Raw genomic sequence first — 25,685 nt, 5'->3', positions numbered from 1 at the left:
TCTCCATTCCCTCCCCCCCCTGCTTCTGAGACAGACTGGACAAATCCTGCACAGTCAACCGAGTGCATTTTTGTGCACCCACATTAAGAGTTCAGTTATGAAAAGCAATCTTCCCATATATGCTTCAAACTGAAAATGTAATCACTGAAGCACATGTGAAACCTCTGTGTATTATCAGCTTTCTAAAGCGGGGAAGTCTTGCATTCTTTATTCCTCTCCAGGTTACATCATTGAATGTACTTGTTCAGCATTTATTTGTTTGCTTTGAGAATGAGCTAAAATAAGTTTGAGGAAATGCCCAATTTGGATCTGATTCTCCCAACAATTAGGCTGACATTCAGGAATAAAAATCAGCACATCTTGCAATATTAAAGAGACTAATGAAGAACTCAAGATGACATTTTCACTGCTTTGTGTTTCTTGTTTTTCTTTAGGGAAATCACATCTATTGCATTAGGGGGGGCCTAATACTCTTTCAGATGACAAACACTGCAATATATTCTCATTAAAATCATATAAGAGTTTGAACATGGTTTGAGTCCTATCTTGGCTTGAAAAAAGGGGGCAGTGTGCAATTAAACTAATAAATGTGCATGTGATTCAATTTATCCTATCAACATTCTTTTCTGGTTGTGCACTTTAGCTTGGTGTAGTACAACCACAAAGGAAAAAAGACACTGGAAATCTTTAAGTGAAAGATACATTATTGAGACCAAATGAAAGCTTTGAGATTACTTCAATTAGCCAAGGCCAGTTTCATGCAAGCCAGAGAGACTGGGAAAGTTTTGCATGGCAGGCTGAAAACAGAGATCACGCCTGAGCCTGCCTGTACCACGGGATCTTAAGTGAAACCAGACTCTCCTTCCTGCTCTTCCCCGTTTCAAAGTAATAGTTTTTGAGCTTCTAGAATATGGGCAAAAAATTCTAAATCCTCGGCTAAAAAGGAGTCTTTGTACTTTCCCTATTCAGTTCAGCAGATGTATGTCTGAATTTCCTTTTGTTTTGCATACCTAGAGAAAGGATCTAGACACCAGGATTTTGACATGTGCTGTGGAAGCACATGGAACACTCAGCTGCACTCTGCTAGGCATTTCTGCTTAAAATTAAATGGCAATTCTTGACCCAGTGAGCCTGAATCCCAGAGTTAAGGTGAAAGACAACGTGTGGCTGCAAAAAACAGGCAGAAAGAACAAGAGGGAACAGTGAGATGACTGATACTTGCAATCAGGGAGTCCACACGGTGCACAGGCAAGCGCGGTGCAGGCTTCTCAGGATAGTTTTTGGCAACACACCTATATTTTGACCTTTAGACTCTCTGGCTTCTATGGGGTTTAGTGCTCAGCATCACAAACTGTCAGAAAATGTTATTTCTGATAAATCACTAATAACCAAGAATAAGTAGGACCTTTCAGATGTTACCAGGCTGGGCTGGAAGAGGAAGTCAGCAATGAAAAGTCCCCCATGTTTCACAAAACATATTTCAGTATTTTTTTTATTGTTCTATAGCTACCTTGTGCATTACATATCTGCTTTCCTCCACCAGGTGCCTAGCGTTCTTGATAAGCTAATTACAGCCTTCTGCTTATTTCATGTCAAGCTTAACTCCCCAGTCTGAGCCCAGCCTGCAGTTCTGGCATGTTTTTTCCTTAATCTAAGACCATCTGTGCTCCATCAGCAAGGAACACTTAAATACAGAGAAAGTGAAGAACCAACAGTGTTGAATTGCCCGTACGCTGCCCCCAACTCCTCTCCCCAGCATTTCCAATTAAGTGTGAAGCCAACATCCATCCAGTCCTAAATACATTGCAAGGCTCTGAGCAGGCTATAGTTATCTACAGAAGCAGCAACACTTTTCAGTGGTCAGTGGGGAAATGACAAGCCAGAAAGGACCTGAATCTCTCAATTTCTTTCCATCTTTACATCAAAAGCTTCACATTTCAAATACCATCACATCACCAGCAATAGATGCAGCGGCTGAGTTCAGAACATGATCAATGTAAATCAAATACTTGTCTCAGAGAAGCACAAGGAGTCAGTCTGGGAAAAAAGTGATGGAGTTGATTTATCAAAAATCCAAAAGATATTTCTCAAGTCTTCCATTTATTGCTGCAAAATGGAAGTTCACAACAGTTTAAATCAAAACTGGACTGCAATGTTAGGGAAGATGGCTCTCTGCCCCTCTCCTGTCCTACCACCAAAAGTTCAAGTGCTTCTAACCCCTACTGTCCCCCCACCACCCAGCCCAGCTGGACGCAGTCCCTGCCTGCTGCCGCTGTAAGCGGCCAGAGCCCCACCGCTGTGCGCGGCATCAATACACCTAGCTTCCTCCTACGGCTGGGAAACAGATGCCTTCAGACTCCCTGCTTGGTCTGTCACAGTTTGCCTTGCTTCTGCCTCCTCTTTTCCAACACCAGACGTCAGCACCTGATGCCGTAGTGAGCTCTGCCAAGCTTCGTCTCAACAAGGAATTTATTTGCTCCTTCTCCTGCAAAGATGACTCTGATGCAGTGTCTTTTATTCCTTCCTCCCAGCTCCTCTGTTCTGTTCTCCAGTCTGCACTCTCCTGCCAACCCAGGATTTATTTTCCAATTTCCTTCCATTTGAGTCCTGCCCTTACATCCCCCCGCCACCTGGCTCTTCCCTCACCTCCCCTCCAGCACATTTGCATTTGACCTCTACCACGGTCAAAGATTCCACAAATGAGTTTTGAGAATATACCTTATAATTAAGGTAAGGGAATACAAAACGATTGTCCAACAGGACTAATGCAGCATACTTCTTTCTGTTTCTTCTATCTAACTCCTTTTTGGTGGTTTTCAATGCTTTCACATTTATCTTGTATTGAAAAAAAAATTTCTTTTTTTTCTGCCTTGTTCTTAAATCCTCAGTAACTGATCTCACAGCAAAAGCTACTAAATTTGTAACAATTATAGTAGCCACATACATTTTTTCTCCTGTCACTGTGTTTACCACTATTATATTTATGAACCATTGATCATTCCTTTCTGCCCCATGCATCAAAGTCCTCTCCTCTTAGGCAACTGCAGTTTGTCTCTTAATTCTCCCAGGCTAACTTAAGAACTTTTTTGTCATTCTTAATAAAGCTTAAATCACTTCTCTTTGAGCAACCTTGCAGCCTATTTAACTGGCTGTAGCCCTGTTATTCCTTTTCCTTTACTTATAAGGAATTAAAACACTCTATTTGAAAAACCTCAGAACCATGCTTTGTCTCCTGTCTGCAGTGATTAATTAGTAATTAAAATAATGTATGGAATTTGATACACATGCCTGACACAAAAGTGTTTCCGATGAAAACATATTTTTATTAACCCTCCCTCCAAATTCTTTCCAAGCTGTTCTCTTTTTTAAACAAATTTACAGAATTATTTATATTTTAAGTATTTTTATCTGAACGGATGCATTTTATTGCATTTTTCCCCTACTAGACCCCAGCTACTCTATTTTTACATTAAAAGGTTTTCATTGAAGAAGTTTAGAAAAAAGTAGTGAAAAATGGGTCCATTTTAAGCATGCAGACATGCTGAAGTTGCATAATTGCTTACCTAGAAAGCAGAGGTGAAGATAACAACTGCTTAATATTACATGTACTATGAATCAGAATATAACAACTTTGCAGACTCATGATTAAGGCAAATTCCCTATATTTACAAGTGCATATCATCATGTATAATACTTAGGTCTTAAACAGAAAGCCACATATTTCAAAGCCCTTCAAAAGGACAAGTATCATTATCTCAGCTTCACGTGTGGAGAAAGGAAAGCACAGACTGGAGATAGCTGGAAACCACCTTACCTCCCCACAGCTGTCTACAAGTGTGGTAGCTAGTCCAGGCTATCCTTATAGAGAATGGAGAGAAAGATGTGATTTTTCTGCATATCTCCTTCCACTGACTCCCCACGTTTGGTCTCCCCAGTCTCAGAATAGCTTAGTCTCTACTCGGTCATGTTACCACTAAAAAGGTATCAGGTATCTATAACCATGGCGTGGTACCTTTTAGATGAAAGAAGCATTTCAGTGACAGCAGAATACCTGTAAGATCATTGTTCCTATTGACTGTTCAAGCTGTGGTGGCATCCAGCAACTCATTTATATCAACCTCACCCTCCTCCAGTGGTGCAGCCCAACCTTCCTCTCCCAGTGCCCACCCATTGGCAGGCAGCTCGCAGCAGCTGCTGTCTGATGTTGTTTAGCCGGAGGTTTGCTTTGCCTCCTGCAGCCCTGAAGAAAGGCTTCTGAGCCTGAAAACTTGCCATCTTTCTCCAGTCAAGGTGGCTGGAGATGCCATAGGCTTAGTCAAGTTTGTGCCTGTTTACTCCCCTGTCCTCTTAGGGCATGGGTTGTGCTTTCCTTGAGCTCAGCCTGGGGAAGGTAGGTGAAACCTTGGAGGCCAAAGCTCTTTGAGGCTCTCAAAGGATTCAGGGAAGCTGTGCCTGCTGTGCTGAGACAGGATCGATGTCCTGTGGGAGCCATCAGCAAACTGTTCCCGTCTCTGCTGCCCAGCTCTGGGTCTCTGCTAACAGCTGTGCAGGCCACGTTAGTGACTCTGCTGTGCAGCTCCAGGCTCCAATAATCCCCTCGTATTAGTCATTCAGAACTGTTGTGTTTAAAAGAAGCTGTAAAACACACATCAGCTAAACTGTTACTAACAGAGAAAAGTAAGATTATTTATCTAGGGAAAAAACGCACACACTGATGTGAAATGTATTTACTATAAAATAGTTCTTTTCTTTTTTTCTAAGAGCTCAATAGTTGGTTTTAAAGGAAACATATGAGGTCATTCACTGGCCCTTTTAGAGAGGTGCAAATCAATAAATGGTGATTTTTTAATGCTCTCATTATAAATGACTGGATGCTATTAGGGTCAAACTTAATCCTGTGCAGAGAGCCAGTGCAAGGGATGTGAATCATTTAAATCTCTCTTAAGTTCTGCTTTGAGAATAAAATGTAGATATTTCTCTGTATTCTCAGTCTTAAAAAAAGAAACTGCTGCTTTTTTGTAGTAATTGTCCCACATACTCCATTGTTCGTCTTGTAAGATGCAGTCCTTTGTGTTTTCAAGGACTTCTCTTACTTCTGACTTCCCCGCGTGTGCAGCTCAGCTCCCACACCAGGGACGGGTCAGGGCACTGGGTCCCAGGTAGGAAGAGCACTTCACTGAGAAGTGGTAAACTGCGGCGCCGGCTGCAGCAGGGTGCCAGGACCTCTCCCCAGGCTCCACCGATGGGCAGCTCACCACCTCCACAAACCCGGGCTCGCTGAACGGGGGACAGACTGCGGGAGGTATCACCTCCTCTCCAGGAAAGCATGAAGCGGGAGCTGACTGCGTGAACCCTGCGCTTGGCGTGTGAAACTCAATAGATTGCTGTTGCTACATTGACTGCTCTTAGCGAAGGTGCTGCATTAAACCTGTTCTGCGTTAGAGCCTTCGCTAACGATCGCATGAGAGCACCCTAATTGGGACAGGAGCAACTAGGAAAGGCTTTCTGTGCCTTGTGGTAAGCCAGCATTTGCAGCTAGAGAATAAATGTTTCCCATGTCTAAAAATATCCCACATCCCTGAAGTAATAATAATAAAAAAGCAGCATATTTTCATATAAATCTCAGTTTATATAAATGTCAGTTTAGCTAAGGTGTAGCCCACAACAAGAGGCTGATTTGCCTCTCAGGAACATCTGCAGAGCTGGATTTGTTGACAGCAGCCGCAGATGAGTGCGTGTGTCAGGGCAGGGGACAGCCAGGGCGTAAGAACACGCAGATCCCTGAGAGCCTCCTGGAGCCGGGTGGAGTGGGAAGCAGCCCACAGAGAAAAAGGGGTAAATAGGCAAACCAAAATACATTTTGCAAAGATACAGAAGCCACATTGCTGACAAGAAATGACAAGTCCAAGGGATTTTTTTTTTTTTCCATTTTCATTTTTTTCTCTCCCCTTTCTAAAGGATGTTTAATGGTCCTGACTGTAAGTTGCAAGGAATAAGAACATTAGTCTTCATTCCCTACACATAAAATGCCTGACAGGGTTTTATCAAATAAAGAGCCCAATATGCTACTGTTATCATTACGTGACTTCAGCAGCTAATTAAATTCTCAGTTTCTAAATCCTGCTCATAATGTTTGCTGACAAAGACCAAAACTCCTGTAGCAATTTTGGCTTTTAGGTGAGGTGAGGCAGGGAAGGAGGGAATGACAACTAACAAATTACCCAGGAAAGCGGGCTGGCAATCCATGGCTGACAGTCATCACACAAACCTCACTTCACCGTGTGAGCATAACAGGGTAGTTCCCCTCCAGATGTAAATCAGCTCCGTGGCCTTCACTGACTCCAAGAAGGCTGCCCTGCTTAATGCTAAGTATGAATCCAGACAGGTATAGCTCCTGAACCTCCTACACGTGCTATACAACCCTATGTATGTGATCCTCCTGGGTATGGGTACGTACATATGTATTTATAAAAATATATATGTAAATATATATGAGAACTTCCTATACCATGCCTAAATACTCACTTTAGAGGGCAATTACATTGATCACAACTAGGCAGTGCACTCTGAGCCAGTTTAGCAAATCTATGAATGCACATATTGAAACGTATTCTCACTCGGTAGAGCATGCGGCATGTTCTTAACTCGGACAATTCTCAAAGGAAAACAGGCATTTATTTAAAGCTAAACCTGGGCTTAAAAGCTTTGCTGGCTATAAATGAACTCCTGAGTTGGGTTCTCTCAGACAGAGGGGACGTTGTGTTCAGAAATCACTCAATGCTACGAAGTGTGAGAAGAGATTTGCTTTCTCTGCTCTCTGAATTTCACCTGATGAGTAACATCAGCAGAAGGTTGGTTCCCAACCGCATATGCCGGAGCCTATTAAAGACTACCATTCCCTGCAGTGAGGAGCTGGAGAAGCGCATCCTTGGAGGATGAAGTGTGGCCTTCAGACATGTGGCCTTCACCTCCAGTCTGACATGCCGTGTTTTCTTCCCCCATCTCCCACTCCAGGTAGAAATTTCTCTCTTAGATAAATCCTGGGAAGGCACACCTGCACCTGAAAGCCGCAATCTCACTCCTGATCTGATCAGTCATTTTAAGGAAGGGTGTAGTCAGGGAGTAGATTTGATTTGGGAACCTGAAACCATAAGAATAAAAAGCTGAATTTGCCAGAAAGTTTGTTCAGCCAATATAAGCTTTATTATGGAATAGCTTTAAACCTCTAAGCTGAGAGTGAGAGGTTTTAGGTGCAGCTTTGGAAGGTGATTTATGAATAGATTTATATGTTAATCTGTTAATAAAAAAAAGTAGCGTACTGATAAAATATGTGACAATCATAACTCAGCTATGAGCCACATATTAAAGACTGCATCTGCCCTAGTAGATGTTTTGATTATGTTTTTAAATGAGGGAACTGCATTGGCCTGAAAATAAAGAAATAAATGCTTTCTCTAGAAATATGTGCCATATAATTCAAAGAAGTATCTGGGAATCTGCAAGAAACAAATAATAAACTGCTTTTAAGAAAATTACTTCTGGAAAGTGAAGCTTATTCCTGAACATTTCAAAATGGAGTTCCTGTCAGGTGGCTCAATGGTACATGAAGATACGCAAAGTATTCTCACTCTTTCCCAAAATTACTTCCCAAACTGGATTTTAAATTGGATGATAATCTTGACACTCCAAATAGACTGAATAAATAAATATCTTCAGCAATGTTGGGCCAAATTCTGAGCACCCATGGGTTTGCGCTGTCATATCAATGCCTGGCTTCCTCATGATTTTTGAAAGGATATTTTGAAAAATAGGAACTGCTCTGGCTCAAGGATGTTTCTGCAAGTAAGTCGGAAATACAATACTTTTACCTCTTTTTATTGACAAAAACTCACAGCACTTTATAAAGGAGTGCTACATCCCTATTTTGCACGCGAGCAAACGCCAGGCAGATAAACCAGACAGGTGCCCGCGGGCAGAGCCAGCAGTACGAATTTGGGCCCTCCAGGCCCCGTCTGGTGCCTACCCAGCATCTCTTGGGGATGTAAGATTTATCTATTATTTGTAAGTTTTCTGATGAGTGCCAGGGTTTTGTGAACGTATTCTGAATCTTTAAAATTTCCCAGTAAAGTATTTTCACCAGGAAAGATTACTTGAGTGACAATTTGTGCTGTGAACTATATTACTCACTACTCCCCGTTGGTTTTGTTTATCATATTTTATTCAGCTATCCAGAGAAAAACCAAGTTAAACTCTGCCACCTCTCCTCACACTTTTATACAGTTGCAGAGCATGTTTCTCATCAGCACACATAAATGTGGCACTACTGAGCCCTAAATAAGTAGAAAATAATGCATTTAATGCTCGGTTTTATTCAAAGTGCAAAATAGGAAACCTGTTCCATTTGTTGCTGTGTGACATATTGAGGACCGATAGGCAAATTTTATTATTATTAACTATACTTTGTTGATAGGTACTGTTGATTTACCAGTGATTATGCCACAGAGTTAAAGATCCCTCCAGGGACTAGCAGGGAGGGAAGTATGTCTTCAGGAGCAGCTGTGCAGTTTAAGAGCCTCATCTCTGTAGCAGGGATGCTTCTGCTTCTTAGATTAAGGGAAGAAAAACTGGAGTAAAACTGTCCTTACTGGAAATGCACTGGATACATAGCTGCCGTTCATCTGCTACAGGACCATACGGAAATGTTTTGTCCCTATTTTGGGTTTGAAAAAATACCCATCCCAAAGACCCATGACAGCAACAAGAAAAAAAAATCTTTCAATAAGTTTTCTATCAAGCTTAAGAGTTGATGGTGGTTAAGCATACTGCTAACTTTAAGCTTGGGTTTAAGTCTTACGCCTCCAGTGGGACTGAGAAGTTCATCAAGTTATGCCCTAGTGACTGGGTAACATTCTCCAAAGTGCTCACATGAATGTACGTGCTCTCAATTTATAAATTTGGAGCTAAATTTAAAAAGCAAATAAAGTCGTGTGTTTTGTAGCATTTTCATGTCTTGCAGTGGGGTAATTGTAGCTCTGTAATTGGAGATCTAGATTCTGGCAGCTCAGGTGGTACTGGACAGTGCTTACCTCCACAGGCAATCCCACCAGATTGAGAGTTATGACTATTGGGGAACTAACATGCTCTGTCTCTGAACTTAGTCTTCTCTCAATGTTTTTGTCCTCAGGAAAAAATATTAGATTGTTAATTAAAGCATATGTTCATCTCAAAATTCTGTGTCTTTCTTAATGGATTAAATAACTTATGTCTTCCAAATAGTTTTGCAATAGGTGCACCCATTTATTCTTTCATATTCTGTTAAAATACAGTTTGTTTTTAAGAAAGGGAATACATACATACTCTTGAAGTATTTTAAATACTATTAAGATGATATAACAAAACTGGTCAGCATACAAACTTCACAGGGCTGGTTAGAAACTTTTCCACAAGAGATCTTCCATTAAAAAAATAATTGAAATAAAAACATTTTACAAAATCCTAACAGTTTCTATTAAACTTATCAGACAAGAGTCTAGAAGGGAACCTTGGATCCAGAGGGAAATTTTTGGCCACAAACATGAAGGAAAGGAAAGGAAAAAAGATGCCCCAAACAAACCAGGTCAAACGCTTGAGATGGGAGAAATGCACATTCAAATCCTCTCCCTTGATGCTTCAGAAAATAACTTGACCCAGAATATTTGCATCCCAAGTAACCATGTGTCTATCTCCTTCTCTTTCAGATTTTACAAAGATGTCAAAAAGTCTTGTTTTCATCTCAGTGCAAAATATCTTGGCATCTCACAAAGGTTGGAAAAATCATTTCCCACTCAGTTCTATTGAGAACTCTAAGTTCCAGGTAAAATCAGGGTGAACAGAGGGTAGGCACTGCACTGGGATTTATGAAATGCATGCCAAGCAGCCTGCTTTTAACACACACCAGAGGATAGCATTCCTTGCTAAGAAGTCCTAATCAGCATTGTGCATTTTTTTAAATTTGCTCAAAGGCTTATGTTTTTAAAATGACCCTTCCACCTACTCTATTAATTACAAACTCCAGTATAAAACGGACTTTTCTATGGCCTCACTGTGAAAGCTGCAGATTAGGAGCTAACCTTGTTTCAAGCCCATGAGTAAATTAAACAGCATGTGCTCCAAGTGTACATAATTTTAAAAATGTGTTCTATAAAATGTCTAATATTTAGAGCTTACAATGCATAAAAGTGGACTGTTTAAAGATGGAGATGAACCATGTTGCAGGGATTTTGTTTAAAAAGATGCTAAAAGATTAAGAACAGTAACCATTTTAAAATTACATTTATTGCTGCAAGAATTTGAATGCTACATGCTAAAGTTTCCAAAATTAATATGTGCTTTTGAATACCCCACCTGGGGCATCTCAAGATGCTGATTTTCAGAAATTCTTTAACAATGTGCCTCAATTTTGGCAAGAAAGGCAGAAAAAAACACAAGTGATCCCCAAAATACCTTGGCCCCAATTTCCTTCTGGATATTGACATTCAGCCCAAAAAAAAAAAAAATTAACCACCACCAAAGTTTCTCATGCAACTAAAACTCATCTGGTGAAAAGTTTCTCAAGTCCCGAATGGAATTTCTGAAACACATTTTAGAAACGAGGAGGAGGGGAAGGGGGGGGGAACTCAGCAAAGTTGGGACATTTTGTTCTGCAAAGCAGGAAACGAGTTTGTTCTGCTTCAGTTCCTGCTCCACTCCACTCACTAGTTCTCATGTAAAATCTCAGTGCTACAGTCTTGGAGAAACAACCTCAGCAGAACCAAGAGAAAATTCAAAGTCAGGAGCAAACTTTGGCACATGGTAGAGCAGCAGGGACAAAAGCATCTAGTTCTGGAGAAGGAATCCAAGACAAAGAGCTAGGAGCTAAGAAAGGAAATGACCCCTTTATGAAAGTATAATATGGTCCAACAGCTGACACATCCTAAAATCTACTTGTCTTCCTCCCCTCCCCTGAAATTGCAACACAAAGATTTATGTTATCTTTTTACACAGCTCTTACCCAGTAACTTCCCCACATAATGCTAAATTCTGTCTTTTAGTCTACTGCAATTCCAAGACAATAAGTTCCCATCTCAACTATGTGGAGTGGCTACATGATACTCCGGAGTGTTCTTTGCTGTGGAGATTACAAAATTAAGTTTATACTAATGGCAGCCCAACACAGATTCAGGAGTAATACCATAACTTTAGCTTCTGGAACTAAAGACTTCTAAAATGTATTTTCAGGAGTGATGGTTTCACAAAACAATCCTTGGAGTTGGTGGAGAATTGCTCATTTTACTTGATTTTGCATTGGGATTAAATGAAAGGCATCCACAGTCATTCAACAGGTAGAAGGAAAGAGCACAGTCTTTTGAAGTCTGGGAGCTTAAAACCTTTCTAAAATCAGAGAGTAACAACATGGTTAACACTGGGTTTGTGATATACAATATTCATAAAGGGGATTATAATCCAGAAAAAGAAGAATTTATTCCCATTGGAAAGCAATGAATAAAGTAATGCTGTGATGAAAAACATTATGGCCTGGTCAATGGTGGGAAATATTCTTTTTCTGGTTAAAGAATAGATAACTGTCAAGGAAAACATGCATTAGATAGAGTGAGCTAGTAAATCCACCCATTACAGAATGAGACACTAAAGTACTGAATTTGCTGTGCTAGCAAGTGGCGTCACAGGGATTTTGCTCCTGCAAGATGCTGTTGCCACCCTTGCTGAAAAGACAATTAAGAGTCATCTCCTTCACAGGGACACCCTGGCCTCCTCTCCTTTCCATGACAGCTGTGGGGCTGAAATGTGCCCTTGCCTTTTCCCCACAGGGACAGTGCAGCCTTGGGATATAGTGGATTGCACAAGAACACTGGGTGAAAAACAGCTTTAAACGTCACCTAACCCTGCTGTAGAGAGGTATATTCCTCACACTGCCAGGCTTTGCCCCACAACCAGCATATCCTGCTGTTTCTGTAGACTGTGCTCCTCATGGAAGTACAAATGCCCTCACCTCATGGAAATACAAATGCAAGGGAGCAGACATCTGTCAACACAATCCTGCACCTTGAAGCAGACTTAGCACAGCTGGCAACCTGAAGAATAAGTCCCACGAGCAGAAATAAATCAGACCACAATCTCAGGATGAAAAACTATCCCCAAATCAGGCCTGACAAGATCCACACTGTATTTTACTTACAAGCAAAGAGGAGATACAAAACAACCCAAATTAGCATTGCGATTACTTCTTAAACTGCATTCTCACCCCTTATAGAACTAACTGCAAATTCCTTGCATTTCTTGTCTTGCTTTCTGATCTGATCTTTAAAATGATGCACGGCGAAGGGAAGGTGGGGGGGGTGCCTCTAAGCCACATCATGTGCTTTATGGAGACAAGCCAAGCAGCTACTTAGGCAACCATTAGGTCGGGAAACAATCACTTCCATCATTCCCAACACGTGTGTCAACATAATTCCATGCTCTCTTTGTCATGCAAAAAGTCTTGGCAAAGTGACCGGATACACCCAGAAAGCAGGAGCAAACTAAGCTCATTATGTTAACCGGAGATCCCACAGCATCCTCCAGTGCCATAGAAGGAGACTTCCCATGCTTTGCAGTGTAGGAAAGGAAACTCGCTGCACTGAAAAGGGCCCAAGCCAAGCCTGACTTCAGAAGTGTATAAGGGAGATTCACAATTGGGTTTCGTGGAAGGGGATCCCTCGTCTGACAAGCACAAGAGGCTGTGTCAGGCAGTGTGACAACAGGCATTGCAGAAGGTATGACACCTCGCATCACTACAGAGACTTGCCTCTCCTGTGTGCTCGCTGGAAGCCTTCCAGCCATGCTAATATGGCTCTGCAAAGGGAAACTCCTGCCAAATGGGAGTATCAGCTTCTCTAACTCTTTATTGTTGTCATTGGTAACTCCGGACTTTGTTTTCCTTTTAAAGGAAGATTCAATGCATTTTACAACCATTAAACATCTTTTCTTCTCTCCATCTATACTTGTAACTCCTACTAACAGCAAAAGGCTTGTGCATATGGGAATGGCTGGCAATATTAGTCTAATGGCTTCTTTGCCTGGTCAGGTACAGGAGGAAGGCCCTTTAGTCTGTCTGAAAAATGCTGAATACATCTTTGGTGCTCTAGCAACTGTGGAATATCGTAAATATCCCAGAGCACAGGCATTTATTTATTTAAAGATAAGCAGTTGGGGTTTTCACTAACAATTTTTGCTGCATCTTTCAATTCCAGATTCAGTGCAGTGGGAGGAAAAGTCCTAATACTGCCGGATATTTGCAAGCCCTTTCAAACTTTAGCTGCTTTGCCTCCATCCTGCCATGGGTAACATACATTTTACAACCCATTTTGCCTCCTGAATGCTTGCAAGTCCAATCTTGGTTTTAGTAATGCACTCAGCAAAACACAGCTCCTCAGCAATCCATGTTCACAAAGGCCAACAATGGCTAAAAATAAGGATGGACAAGAATAGTAAAAGCTTCTCCGACATGTTGCTGACATGTCCTCTGATGAAAGCCAAGGATTTCTATTGATTGTTGTGTTTAAGGCTGTATCAGTCACACTACATGCTTTGTTCCTTAAGACGCCATCTTTGTGGCAGATCCTGTTACCACCTAAACACTCAAGAATCAAGAGCAGAGAGAGCTGTCCAAATGGGCGAGTGTAGAAGAACCCTTCCCCCAGGATTATCATTGGAGTGGGAACAAGCATCTGGTTCTGACTTTGTCTTCTCCCTGCTCCATCACTCTGCGCAAATTTACACTATACAGCCTTCGGAAAATGTACATCAAATATTACAGAACATTCACTAGCAAGTCAAATAAAACAAGAGAGTAAAAAGTGAACATACCTGAATAAGAGAAACGTTGTGTAGACTAAGTCTGAAGAGGTAGTTCCTGCATAAACAAGCAGAAAAATTACAAACCATTAGGCTACCAAAGGAAGGAAGGAAGGGAAAAGTTATAAAAGCAAGTCACAGTTTTTGGTCATTCATTTCTACAGACAATGAGCTTTTCTCAGACTCCTCTCCACAGAATGCAAAAATAGTTATATGCCCATTGCTCATCAGTGTCTTAGTGAACCTCATAACAAAGTTCTGAGCAGGTCTGGAGTAAAATATTCCAGAACTTAGAATGAAGAGCCACAATGAAATCCCAACAACACAGGGACTGTTTCCAAACCCTCAAAGGGCTTTGGGTGAAGTCCTGTATGGGCTGTGCTCATGTTTTTCTCTGCATTCTGAGAAAACTGGGGTTGGACAGAAGCCAGCTGGAGCAAAGCTGACTCCTGTAGTATGCTCCCCCCAAGCCTGTCCTTGTGGGCGCTCCCATTCAGGACTTTGTGGAAAAGGAGGAGAAGAGAGCAGATACTTCTCAGCAGAATCTCTCTGCACAGAAAACCATCAGGGAAATCAAGGCAGTGACTGCAGATACTCCCAATCCCCCTGTTATGGCATCTCCACAGGCAAAGCGAGGGAATTCCTGACAGAAGTCACTGTAGCATGAGATACCACACATAAGCTGAGCTCCTGTAACCCTCCTTCTGCGTGTTCATATCCCATCACAAATAGGAGGGAACACACGTTTGCATAAACATCTATGGATGAGGCTTAGTTAACAGGATTTATCTCACATTTTTGCTTGCTAAGACAATGCAGTTACCAGGAATCAGGTGACATATTAAGCCACACAGACTTGATTGTGTGCTTGAGGGTTTTGGCCACATCTAAGTTCATATTTTTGCATGCCATCTGTCAGAGGGTCTAAAGAGCTGTGATGCTTTTCCAACATCCCTGTCACCACAGTCTCCCAGAGAAGACACAATTATACTATACCAGGTGAACTATGCTTTTGGAGGTGGCTCTATTTAAATAGTAGAAAGTGCAGCTTCGATGAGATAGCTTCATCCGCTCCAGAAGTGCCAGTATATGGACATTCCCCTACCTAGTAGAAAATCACGTTCCAGTCTTAGGTCAGTAAAGTCAGAGAAGTCAGTGGAAAGCTCCTATACTGATGAAAAGGTCCTAAGGACTCTTCTGAAGAGTCTTGTTTAGGGTCTGTAGTCAGTAGCACACTCTGCCCACACAAAGAAAGTTATTCAAACTTTGACATACGAGAAATTCATATTGGGCCACAATGACCACTACAAGGCTTGAGCAATTTTTCCTTCTTATGTTATCTCTCACTTGTATATCACCTGTCATAATTATAGAGTTGCCTATATACTTTATCCCAGTTCTATCAATAAATCGAAAGGTCTCAACTGCTGCTGACTGTCAATAAAGAAGAAAGGGAACAAGGATGATGGGGAACTCAGGAAGTCAAACTCCTAGTACCAAATCTTCAGCCAGCGTAGCTCTGATTTGGTCTGATTTGCACCACCCTATTCTATACTGGGACTGGTTACCCAGAGAAGAATGAGACCCATATATCTGAACAAAATATATCAGTAATTATTATACCTCCTGTAAGTACGCAGAGAAGTACACACACACACAAAATATCCATCTTCTTTCCTAGTCCTACCACTGGAGATCCAGCAGTTCTTTTGTACAGTCTGAAACCCTACTCTGTCTCAAAGGGCTGCCATACTTTCCCAAGTAATTTGTTATTGACTCTTTAGCATCAGCTGCAGACTGAAATATTATGTCCTGCAGGTGCATGCATGTCGTGGTTTAACCCTGGCAGGCAACTAAGCACCACACAGCCGCTCGCTCACCCCCCCGCCCTCAGTGGGAGGGGGGAGAGAATTGGAAGGGTAAAAATGAGGAAACTTGTGGGTTGAGATAAGAAAAGTTTACTAATTGAATAACAACAACAACAATAATAATAATAATATAAAAATTGTAATGGAAAGGAAAATAACAAAAGAGAGAGAGAGGAACAAAACTCGGGAAAAACAAGTGATACAACTGCTCACCACCCACCAACTGACTCCCAGCCTGTCCCCAAGCAGTGATTGCTGCCCCCCGGCCAACTCCCCCCAGCTTATATACTGAGCACAATGTCATATGGTATGGAATAGCCCTTTGGCCAGTTTGGACCAGCTGTCCTGGCTATACTCCCTCCCAACTTCTTGTGCACCTCCTTGCTGGCAGAGTATGGAAAGCTGAAAACCATGAAAACCTTGACTTACTATAAACACTGCTTAGCAACAACTAAAACATCAGTGTGTTATCACATTATTCTCATCCTAAATCCAAAACACAGCACTATACCAGCTACTAGGAAGAATATCAACTCTATCCCAGCCAAAACCAGGACAATGCAGCAGACCAGAGGCACTAAGCTTACATACAGCTAAAATTTCAAAATGGAGGTAAATTCTTAGCCAGTGACTGATCTGACTTAGCTCCCTTAGAAAAGCACATGCTACTGTCACCAAAATATTAATGCAATTCCAGGACATGAGATATCATGGAATAAGCCTTCTCCTGGAAAAGTTAAGCATGTCACTGGCCTCCAATCTTACAACACCCTAAGGAGAAATTCTCATAACTAGGGACTTGAAGTTGCTATCCTGTTGTTAAGCATGCTATTTAAATGCATCGATTTTGGAAGCCTTATAATGCAGATTTCAGCTCCTTGTTTTAGTCTTGTAAAAAGCTGGACAGTTTGACTGAGTAATAAATTTTAATATTAGCGGTTTTTTCCCTGATAGCACTGCAGAGCAAATTCAACCAAAATATCTTTAATGGAATAGACATATCTAAAGGACACAATTTTCATTGCACTCAGCCAAAACAGACGCAGACACTAATAGTGTCCATTTAAATAAAGCCAGTCTCTGTCCTCTCAGTGACTGCTGTGTAGCACCTAGACAAAGCGTCAGGGGTGAGATCCCTCAGGTGGCTGAGACCTAAACCATGCAGGAACATAGTACTAATGTGAATAGCACAATGATCTTCCAAAAGCTTCATACTAACCTCAGCTCTCTAAGTCTGACCTTGTGGCTTTCTTACAGAAAGAAGGGTTCCTACATTTTTCATCAGCTTGCCTCACCTGGTGTCTGCACAGCCACTGGCAGTTTCTTTTTGTTTGTTTGATCCTTCTCACATCTCATCAGCAGTAACACCAACACCGGTAGGCAGACCAGGCTATCAGAGACACCTCCAGACTCCAGTTGACCTGCTCAGCTAAAACTGACTAATCCTTAATTAATAACATGCTCTTTTATAACCATACTTGTTCTGTAAAACTATACCAGGAGTAAAAAGCCAAGGGGAAAGATCTGCTGAATAAGACAGTGCCATTTTTATGAATTGCATTTTAACTGCAATTTCAGTCCAAGAATGAGCAAGGTCTCTGAATGACAGGCGTGGTTTATTGTACCTAGAATTGCCCCATTTGTGTCCTTTTTTCTGCTTGTGTTTGAAGTTATGTCTGTTTAATACCTTGCTGAACTATAATTTAAAGCAGCTGAAAGAGTAGGATTAAGAAATATATGAGAACACTGAGATCTCTGCATGAATGGATGAGGTGCCATCTTGGTCTTTTTTTTTCTTTTTTTTCTGCCATTTTGTCTTGTAAGTGAACATTGGCTAATTCCTTTCTCTCTTAAATTAAACCCATCTGGACTAGGCCAGAAGAGCGATTGCCTGGTGCAACCAGCTATTCTAATAACCTCTTTCTCCTGTATAAAAAGCTGGTGCACAAACTTGGAGGGATAGGACAACCTTCTTACTCACTTTCTGTCCTAAAAGGTCATGTAACTTCACTCCATGGTATTAAAACACGAGCTTTGTTTCATCCCAGAGTTGGCTGCATTTCAGCCACCTCCAGAGCAAGCGACTGCACTCCTCCAAGTACTCTGGGACAAACGGTATTATACACATTAAAAGGTGCTTCAAACTGCTAACTATTATTACTACTAACCTTATTATTCAGGAACATCAGTGCATTTCTGAAAATGCCCATGTTAAACAGTAATACCCTGAAGTCTCAGCCAAGACTGTGGTTTTGTTGCATTAAGACACAGAGTGGGTTGATGGTGGTTCCTCTGGAGACTGATTCACAGCAGATGCCTATTTAAACAACCTGAGGGTAGATCCTCTCTCTGTCACCTCTGATTGCAGGGGGATATTATCCCCTAGCTCAGATATATGAAGTTAGCTGCTATAAAGACCCTCCTGCTCTATACAACCCAGTCTTGAAGAATTTGCCTTTAAATATATACAGAAGAGTGAAAAAGAGACATCATTCTCATTTAAATTTAAAGCACAGACTGAGCAGCTTAGCCAGCATCACAGAGAATATCTGCAGAAAACCAGGAGCTGATCTCCTGGTCCATTAGTCTATGCCCTGGGTAGGAGAACAACTTTCCCCCAAAGTTGGGGCACAGCATGTAAACCTGTGCTGAAGTGCCATTTACACTCATGGAAATTGAGTACATGTCGAATTACTTTCCCGAACTGGGCCCTCTATGCTAGTCTGCATACGAGCAGAGCCAAGCTGCAGTATAAATCCTGTAGATGAAAGTATTTGTTAATTGGCTTCGTAATTTGTATTTGGCTGCCTTGTAAAATGATTAAGTGCTCACTGTGCCTGGTACCACAAAGCATACGTACCAGAACAGCAGGAGAGCAGCTGAGATGTGTTTCAAGGAAGGGTGGGAGAATATACCCACTTAAATCTGCTTGCCGTGACATTCCCAAGTCAAAGCTGCTTATTAAGTGTTTATTTCATACAGCCAAGCGCACCTCGGATGAACTTTGTAACACGATGCCCATGCACTTGTTCACACATTGCCTGGCCTTGAAACAATTTACAGTGAAGGCAAAGCACTTCGTCTACGATGCCACTGAGCAACAGAGCTACAAGACAAATTAAGCCTTTCCAATGGGAAGCCACATAACAAGAGTGCTTGAATAATAGCAGAGACCCTTCCTCTTAGGAGTTCTGAAATTATAAGAGTTGCAACATGCTTCAGACTCTTGTTCAGGCCTCTTTTCAGGCACTACACCTGTCAGCACTGTGCTGGCTGATTAAAAGGTGCTTTCTTCTAATTAAAAGAGAGCATGCTTTTCAGTTCTGCTGTGGTAGATCAGGAAGAACATCCCTGCAGTCGATGGACTGAACAGGTGTAAATGAAAGGCTACTCTAGCTTCAGATTCTTTTTTCCATTTAAATGAGAGAGGTTTGCTCACATTTCCCAACTCTGTCCCCCTCCACACACACCAAGCAGGTAAGATAACCTCTCTGTGCTTCAGAGCAACCCCTGCTAGCAAATTGGGAGCCACGAGATCCCTAATGCTGACCACCACCAGAACCACTGAGGACTTTGACACGCACACAGAGACCAACAACATGCTGCCTTATCTTAGCTGGTCTGTATCACTACAAGACATGTACACCTGCTCGCATGTTGCTACTTGCCTGCACCTTATAGTAGACATGAGAAGCTCACCCCTCCCTTGTTACAGGGCAGGCTATCTCAAGCCCCCTCTCTTTGTACGCAGACAATTACCCTGCAAGTAGCAACAAAGCCAACAGAAGCTGATAATAATATTTGATCATGCAAAAAAAAAACCAAACCAAAACAAAAAAACACGTTTAGGGAAAGCTGAAGAGAACTGAGTGAAGAGTCGCTCTCCCTTTGGGGGCTATTATTGCACTGAAACAGTCATCCAACACAGTCCAGGTGAGGCACTGGAGACTCAGGTAAGCTCGTGGTGCTCTGGGAAGGCATTTCCCGTGCTTGTAGAATAGAATAGAATAGAATAGACTATTCCAGTTGGAAGGGACCTACAACGATCACCTAGTCCCACTGCCTGACCAATTCAGGGCTGACCAGAAGTTAAAGCATGTTGTTAAGGGCACTGTCCAAATGCCTCTTAAGCACTGACAGGCTTGGGGCATCGACCACCTCTCTAGGAAGCCTGTTCCGGGGTTTGACCACCCTCTTGGTGAAGAAATGCTTCCTAATGTCCAGTCTAAACCTGCCCTGGCGCAGCTCTGAACCATTCCCATGTGTCCTGTCACTGGATACCGGGGAGGAGAGATCAGCACCTCCCTCTCCACTTCCCCTCCTTGGGGGGGGATTGTGCTGCAATCAGGACCCAGGTCTGCAAGAGGGACTCACAACTGTCACAGTGTAGATAATAAGAAAAAGGATTAACAGAACAGGGTCCTTTGGGTAATACGAAACAAGACACAGAATTATGCATGTGACAAACCTAATGCTCCCTTCTGGCACTCCTGGAAGCCACGTGCTGGGGCTGAGCCTCGGGCTAGGAGCCAGCAACTCCTGTCAGCTCTTCCTACCTTTGCTCCTGGAGGCCTTAGATATACTTTATACTTCCACAGTACATGACAAACACAGCTTAGTCATGCTTCATGACTCCCTGGGAGCTGGTTAGTATCATTCCCTCCTTATACTGATGGAGAAAATGAGCCAGAGAAAGGTTAAATGACCTTCTCCAAAGCACACAGCAAGTCAGTGATGAAATCGAGATCAGACCCCAGGGCTCTTGGCTACCAAATCTCATGCTAGATTAATGCACACCGCCTCTACGCAGGTCCAGCTGTGGATGAACTTCTCAGATGGTTATCCACATTTCTGAACTAGCCAACCATCCCAAGAAACCCAGCTCCTGAAGGATGATTCTGGCCTTTGCTTTCAGAGGGAGTTAATTACATGCCTGCTCCAGAGTGTGATGTGACAATCCATTTGCAAATGCTACTCCAGTGATTCATGTGAAGGGCCCGGCATACACATGCCGGAGAAAAGGTGGAGGAGAGCCAGCATGTCCCTTACAAGCTGGATCCTTATTCACCAGTAATTTTGTTTCTATTGAAGAAAAACTTGTCCGGTACATCATTCTTTCTTAAAAATCAATAGATGTTCAACAGAGAACCATACTAAACATCATACAGTCATATGATGCAGTTGCTGTATGAGCAATTGCTTTTCCCAAAGCAACATTTCTCAGTGATAAATCCAGCCAGAGCTAGAGGAGCATTCTCTTAGAAGAGGCTCCTTATACAAGCAGCATATCATTCTGATTAAGCAGCTTCCAAATTAAGCCAGGGTCCCAGCTACTGTTTCTGGATTGCCACTGAGGCCCATTTAGTACTTCCCAGTGCAAACAAGGATGAAAATCAAATTCTCTGTATTCCAGTCAATGGAGAACTACCATCAGCTTTAATGGCACAAGGCGCATGGCACAGATCTGCTCAGGCTCGATGCTGTATACTCAGGGCCAGCTCTAGGAAGAGTCAAAAGAGGCAGATGCTTATAGCTGCAGAGCATGCAGGACAACAGCATAGCTGTGGCACGCCTGGACTATACCAATATTCAGAAATCTAGACGGATGGCTGCTGCCATGGGAGGGAGAAGCAGGAAAGGGATCGGCCCTTGGACCGACAGCCGTGTCCCCTCTTCCACCGGCTCACAAGGGGAGCAGCAAGCTGGCTCTGCTGGCTCTGGCCCTTCTCGTTCCCCAGGGCAGTTGAGGAACAGCCTCGCTCCAATGTGATCCCACCTCCTTGGGGGTGACAGTGTTTGCCATGCTCCCGAGACACCCTGAAGCAGCTGTTTTCTGGAGGGTAGCCGTATGTACACACTTCAGAGAATGGGGAATGGGGTTTTTTTTTACATTATTTGAACATATTTATAAAATGCAGGCCAATTTCCTTTTTTTTTCCTTACATTTCCCTCCCTCTGTTTCACTAGATGAGTTTCTTCAAAATCTCAGAGATGGAAACTGAGCCAAATTTTCAAAACTCTTGTGTGGGTTTGTTCCTATTTTCCTGGAAGAGTGAGTCCATCTCTCAGACCATCACGTATTATCCCACATGCCACCTCAAGTCTGTCTTGACATGTGACTGACAGCTCTTCTCTCCCCTTCTCAACCAGTTGGCAGAGTCACAGAGCACTTTTACAGCACCTTGATATGGCCCCTAGCCACACAGGGACCTTTGATGTCCTATTTGCCCATCACTTCTAGTTGTGCTTTCATAAGTCAAACTGTAAAATTCCTCTTCTTCTGATGCACTGATTATCATTCAAATAGGTGGGCAGCCCCCCCACCTGCCTACTTAAGCTGATAAACATGCTCAGTTCTGTCAGGCTTTCCTCAAACTCTGGATGAGTTCAGTATGACTTGTATGCAAATACTGATAGAGTTGGCTGGTGAGCTTAAGGTATTGCCAACAAATCCCTTCTCTTAGCTGTGGTTTTTATACCTTTGCAGTGGCACAGAACAGTAGGCTTAGCACCTAAACATCTGGATATAAAGTGATATGCAAGTCACTGTGGTGAGCCCTGCCATATAAAACTGACATATCACCAACTTAACCAGAGCAAGAGAGAGTATTTTCAGTAATGCGAAAGGAAACTGCTCTGCAGCCCCATCCTGTGATGCTGTAAAACACATTAGGTCCAAGCCTCCAAGGCTTTTGCCAAAATATCCTGACCTTGTGTTTGCTCGCACCCCACTCTGAAATACAATCTTCAAACTTAATTATTCTCAGTGTGTTACTAAAGCAAGTGAGCCTCTCATGGGTGGCTGCTTCTGTGATAGGGTATCACCAATTTTCATTTTATCTGGAATATGAGATATTTTTCCAGTCAGGCCTGCAATTTGCTGTGTAAGGATGCTTCCTATCAGCCTGCGCTGCACCAAGATTGCCTTTCACACAGCACTGGCTGCGCAGGCGCTGGCCATGAGTCAGCCGATAACCTGGTTCCTCCGATGATGGGCAAAAGTGCAGGGACTCCCACACCAGTGAGTTCATTTGCAGAGAGGTAGATGGTATTGCCTTGCAGGCGATTTGAAGGACCAACTGTTTTCTCTGCCAACAAAGATGACGGACCAGAGACTGCCGCTGCCTCACCCTCTTCTCCACATACAACACCTGGGGCAAAGCTGTCTCTTTGCTCTCCTACAGCTGTGGCTTCTTCTCTGCATTGGTCTGGCCCAGCAACCTGGCAGTGCTGCAGCATAGCATTTCATTTGATTTATTTATTTTGAGTTAATTAAAATTCACGTTCTGTGCTCAAGCAAATGCACAAATTTTAACTACGAAAAAAAAATTACACTTTGAACAAAATTTGGGCCAGGCTCCAAAGTTCCCAGAATCCCATAATTACAAAAATTCTCCTTCCATCCTTTCCTGTCCACACTTCTTCCCCTCCTCCCCAAGGGGTGTAAGTCAGGGACAGCACAGATTTGGGGTATGGCAAATTCAGACTCCCTGCAGACCAGCAGAGGAAAGCAAACTCTATAGGTAGGAACCAGATATCCCAGTGGGGCTTCACCCCTCCACGCTTATACGAGGGCTGAGCTGACCTCACCTGGCACAGTATCAGAGAGGAAAATCTCCCTCTGAACTATCCCAGGCTCAACCAGAGAGGTTAAAACCCGCACTTTAAATCACACTTTTGTTCCCTGTGTAAAGAAACCATGCACCCCCAATTATGGATTTAACTAGCTGCAATGTCTAATCACAGGTTTCTCACCTCACCATATTCTTTACCATGCAGGTCAGGCAGCTTCTTTAAAAACATCAATGGTCCTTTGAAAGTTTCTGTTAATTTCAGAGACTGATTGTCCCTTTTTTTCTCACATCACCATGTTATCTGCCCCCCTCCAGCCCCTGATACAAGGATGCAACTTTAATTAGAGCATTCTTTTGTCTGATAGGAAAAATCACAGTGAGAAAGGATGGTATTTGTTTTTCTAGGTTTCTCTGCAGCAGCGCTTTCAGCTACCCTCCTACAATCTGGATATAATAAAAAACATTATCATGTTCTTGCTTGCTCACGTCCTCATTAATACCTCAACTGGCAAGGTAATTTCTCAGCCAAACGTGACTTAGTAGGGGGTAAAGCTGGCATAAGACAGAGTGATACTAATGTGAGCCATCAGAAATGGCAGTAACTCAGCTCAGTCATTTTGTCTCAGAAAAGTATTGAGTCAAATTCTGTAGTCAGGGACGAATGGCACATCATTTCTGGCTGATAACAGGACAAGCCTGTGGACTATTTAACCTTTGACTATGCCCATGTGGTTGCGGCCAATGTTAACTTGTTTGTATGTTAGTCTCTCCATCCTATATGAGACTTTTTGAGCCATGCCGAAGCCCCACTGTCCCAGTGTAAGTGTATGGGACTCACAGACTTTCATGAGCATTTTGAAGACTTACGTCTTCTTTGGAGATGCAAGGCTGACAGCAAATGATTAAACTACCAGGTGGAAATACAACAGTAAAGGGCCCAAATCCCACCTCTGCCATAGGTTTTCTGTGAGTCCATAGAAGAGCTTTGGGTATGTCCACATTAGCCAACTGCAGAGACCTCTGAGGTTGTGCAGACCTTGACTGGTACCTTCAGAAAGTGTAGTCTTGCTGCAGGAGTAGCTGTGTTAGGTGCAGCACTGCACCACCTTTCAGACCTACTACAAACTCGCATGTCTAAGCACCACAGCCTTTTCACAGGGCAGGCTTGCTCTTAATCCCTCTGGGCCTCGGATTCCCATCTATAGTGTGAAATTATCAGTGCTTTCCTGCCTCACAGAAGCCCTGTGAGGATAAATGTTGGTGAGGGGCCCTGGTCATTTGGCAACAGAAAGTATTCTTGACAGAGTTTAGACCCAACGCTGATACTCTAAATCTAAGGATCAACTCTGACCCGACTTCTGCCACTGAATTTCCTGGTTTGCAAAATGCTTTTTGCCCAGGCAACATAATCTGCAGAGACTTATTCTCTTCAGGGTTCAGTGGCAGTCCAGATCTAGACAGGATTGAAGGTGCCCAAGGGTAAGAGTGATATTTTCCAAGCAGCACAGGTTTTGGGAGTTTTACTGCAGTGCTCTGGAGCTTTCTGCCAAGCAGGCAGGAAAGAGCCTATGTTCAGCCAGAAATCTGCATGAAACCTGGTGTCTGACAGACTAATCTACCACACACCAGAGACTTTCAATAAACTCAGGGTGCCAAACCGGCTGGTTGAGGGTCCTATAGTATATTTACAATTTGCCATATTTCTGCAAGCTGCAACTTGAAGCAACTCTTTTGGGACATCAGTCACTCCACTCAGTCTTCAGCTCCTAAAGCTGCATGATCCAGAGTTGTTTTAATGCTTATACAGCCAGGAGCAATAATAGCCAGGAAGGGGTGTGCCCAGGCTGCTGTGCGCTCCCTAAAACAACCTTTGTAAGTTCATGTAGCACCTTCCCTGCTCCCCAAACTAACCGTCTCTCCTTTCTTACACCTACCTACTTGGCATTAACAGGCACATTCAGTTCAGCTCTAAATCAAGTATGAAAATCACCCCCAGTCAAGGCACCCAGACTTGCATCACCAGCAGCTTAGTAGCTTGACATTTATTGCAGAGGAGTCTGGCAGTCCAGAATGACATGCACTTTACTTGCCAGTTTTGAGTCCGTTGATGCAGCCTGTGCTCACTACCCCCTACCTCCAGGCTCTTCTTGGCAATGACTGTTTGTGACAAGGGCTCCTGAGCTGCAGTTCCCCGTGCAACCGCCATGAGACACGATCCTTTCCCATCTCCTGATGGAGCTCACAGCCACCTTGGCAGGCAGAACTATGAGGACTTCTGGTCATGATGCTTTCTGGCTGCTTTTCTACAGTAACACCTCCACTCGCTGCAAATGGCCAACCCTTGTAGCCATGCCTCTCACATCCGCAGCCC

General features: G+C 42.9%; 1 protein-coding gene across 1 annotated transcript in view; it reads right to left on the bottom strand.

The window, feature by feature from the left end:
- SEMA5B (semaphorin 5B) overlaps window positions 1-25,685 on the bottom strand; it is a 275,812-nt gene that overhangs the window by 89,930 nt on the left and 160,197 nt on the right. Inside the window, exon 6 of the mRNA XM_072874250.1 lies at window positions 13,885-13,930. Within this exon, the coding sequence (XP_072730351.1) occupies window positions 13,885-13,930 (46 nt within the window). The remainder of the gene's footprint in view (window positions 1-13,884; window positions 13,931-25,685) is intronic.

The sequence above is a fragment of the Ciconia boyciana genome, chromosome 10 (genome assembly GCF_034638445.1).
Source record: "Ciconia boyciana chromosome 10, ASM3463844v1, whole genome shotgun sequence".
Lineage (NCBI taxonomy): Eukaryota > Metazoa > Chordata > Aves > Ciconiiformes > Ciconiidae > Ciconia > Ciconia boyciana.
Note: the sequence above shows the minus strand (reverse complement) of the source record. Positions and strands in the feature narration are given on the sequence as shown.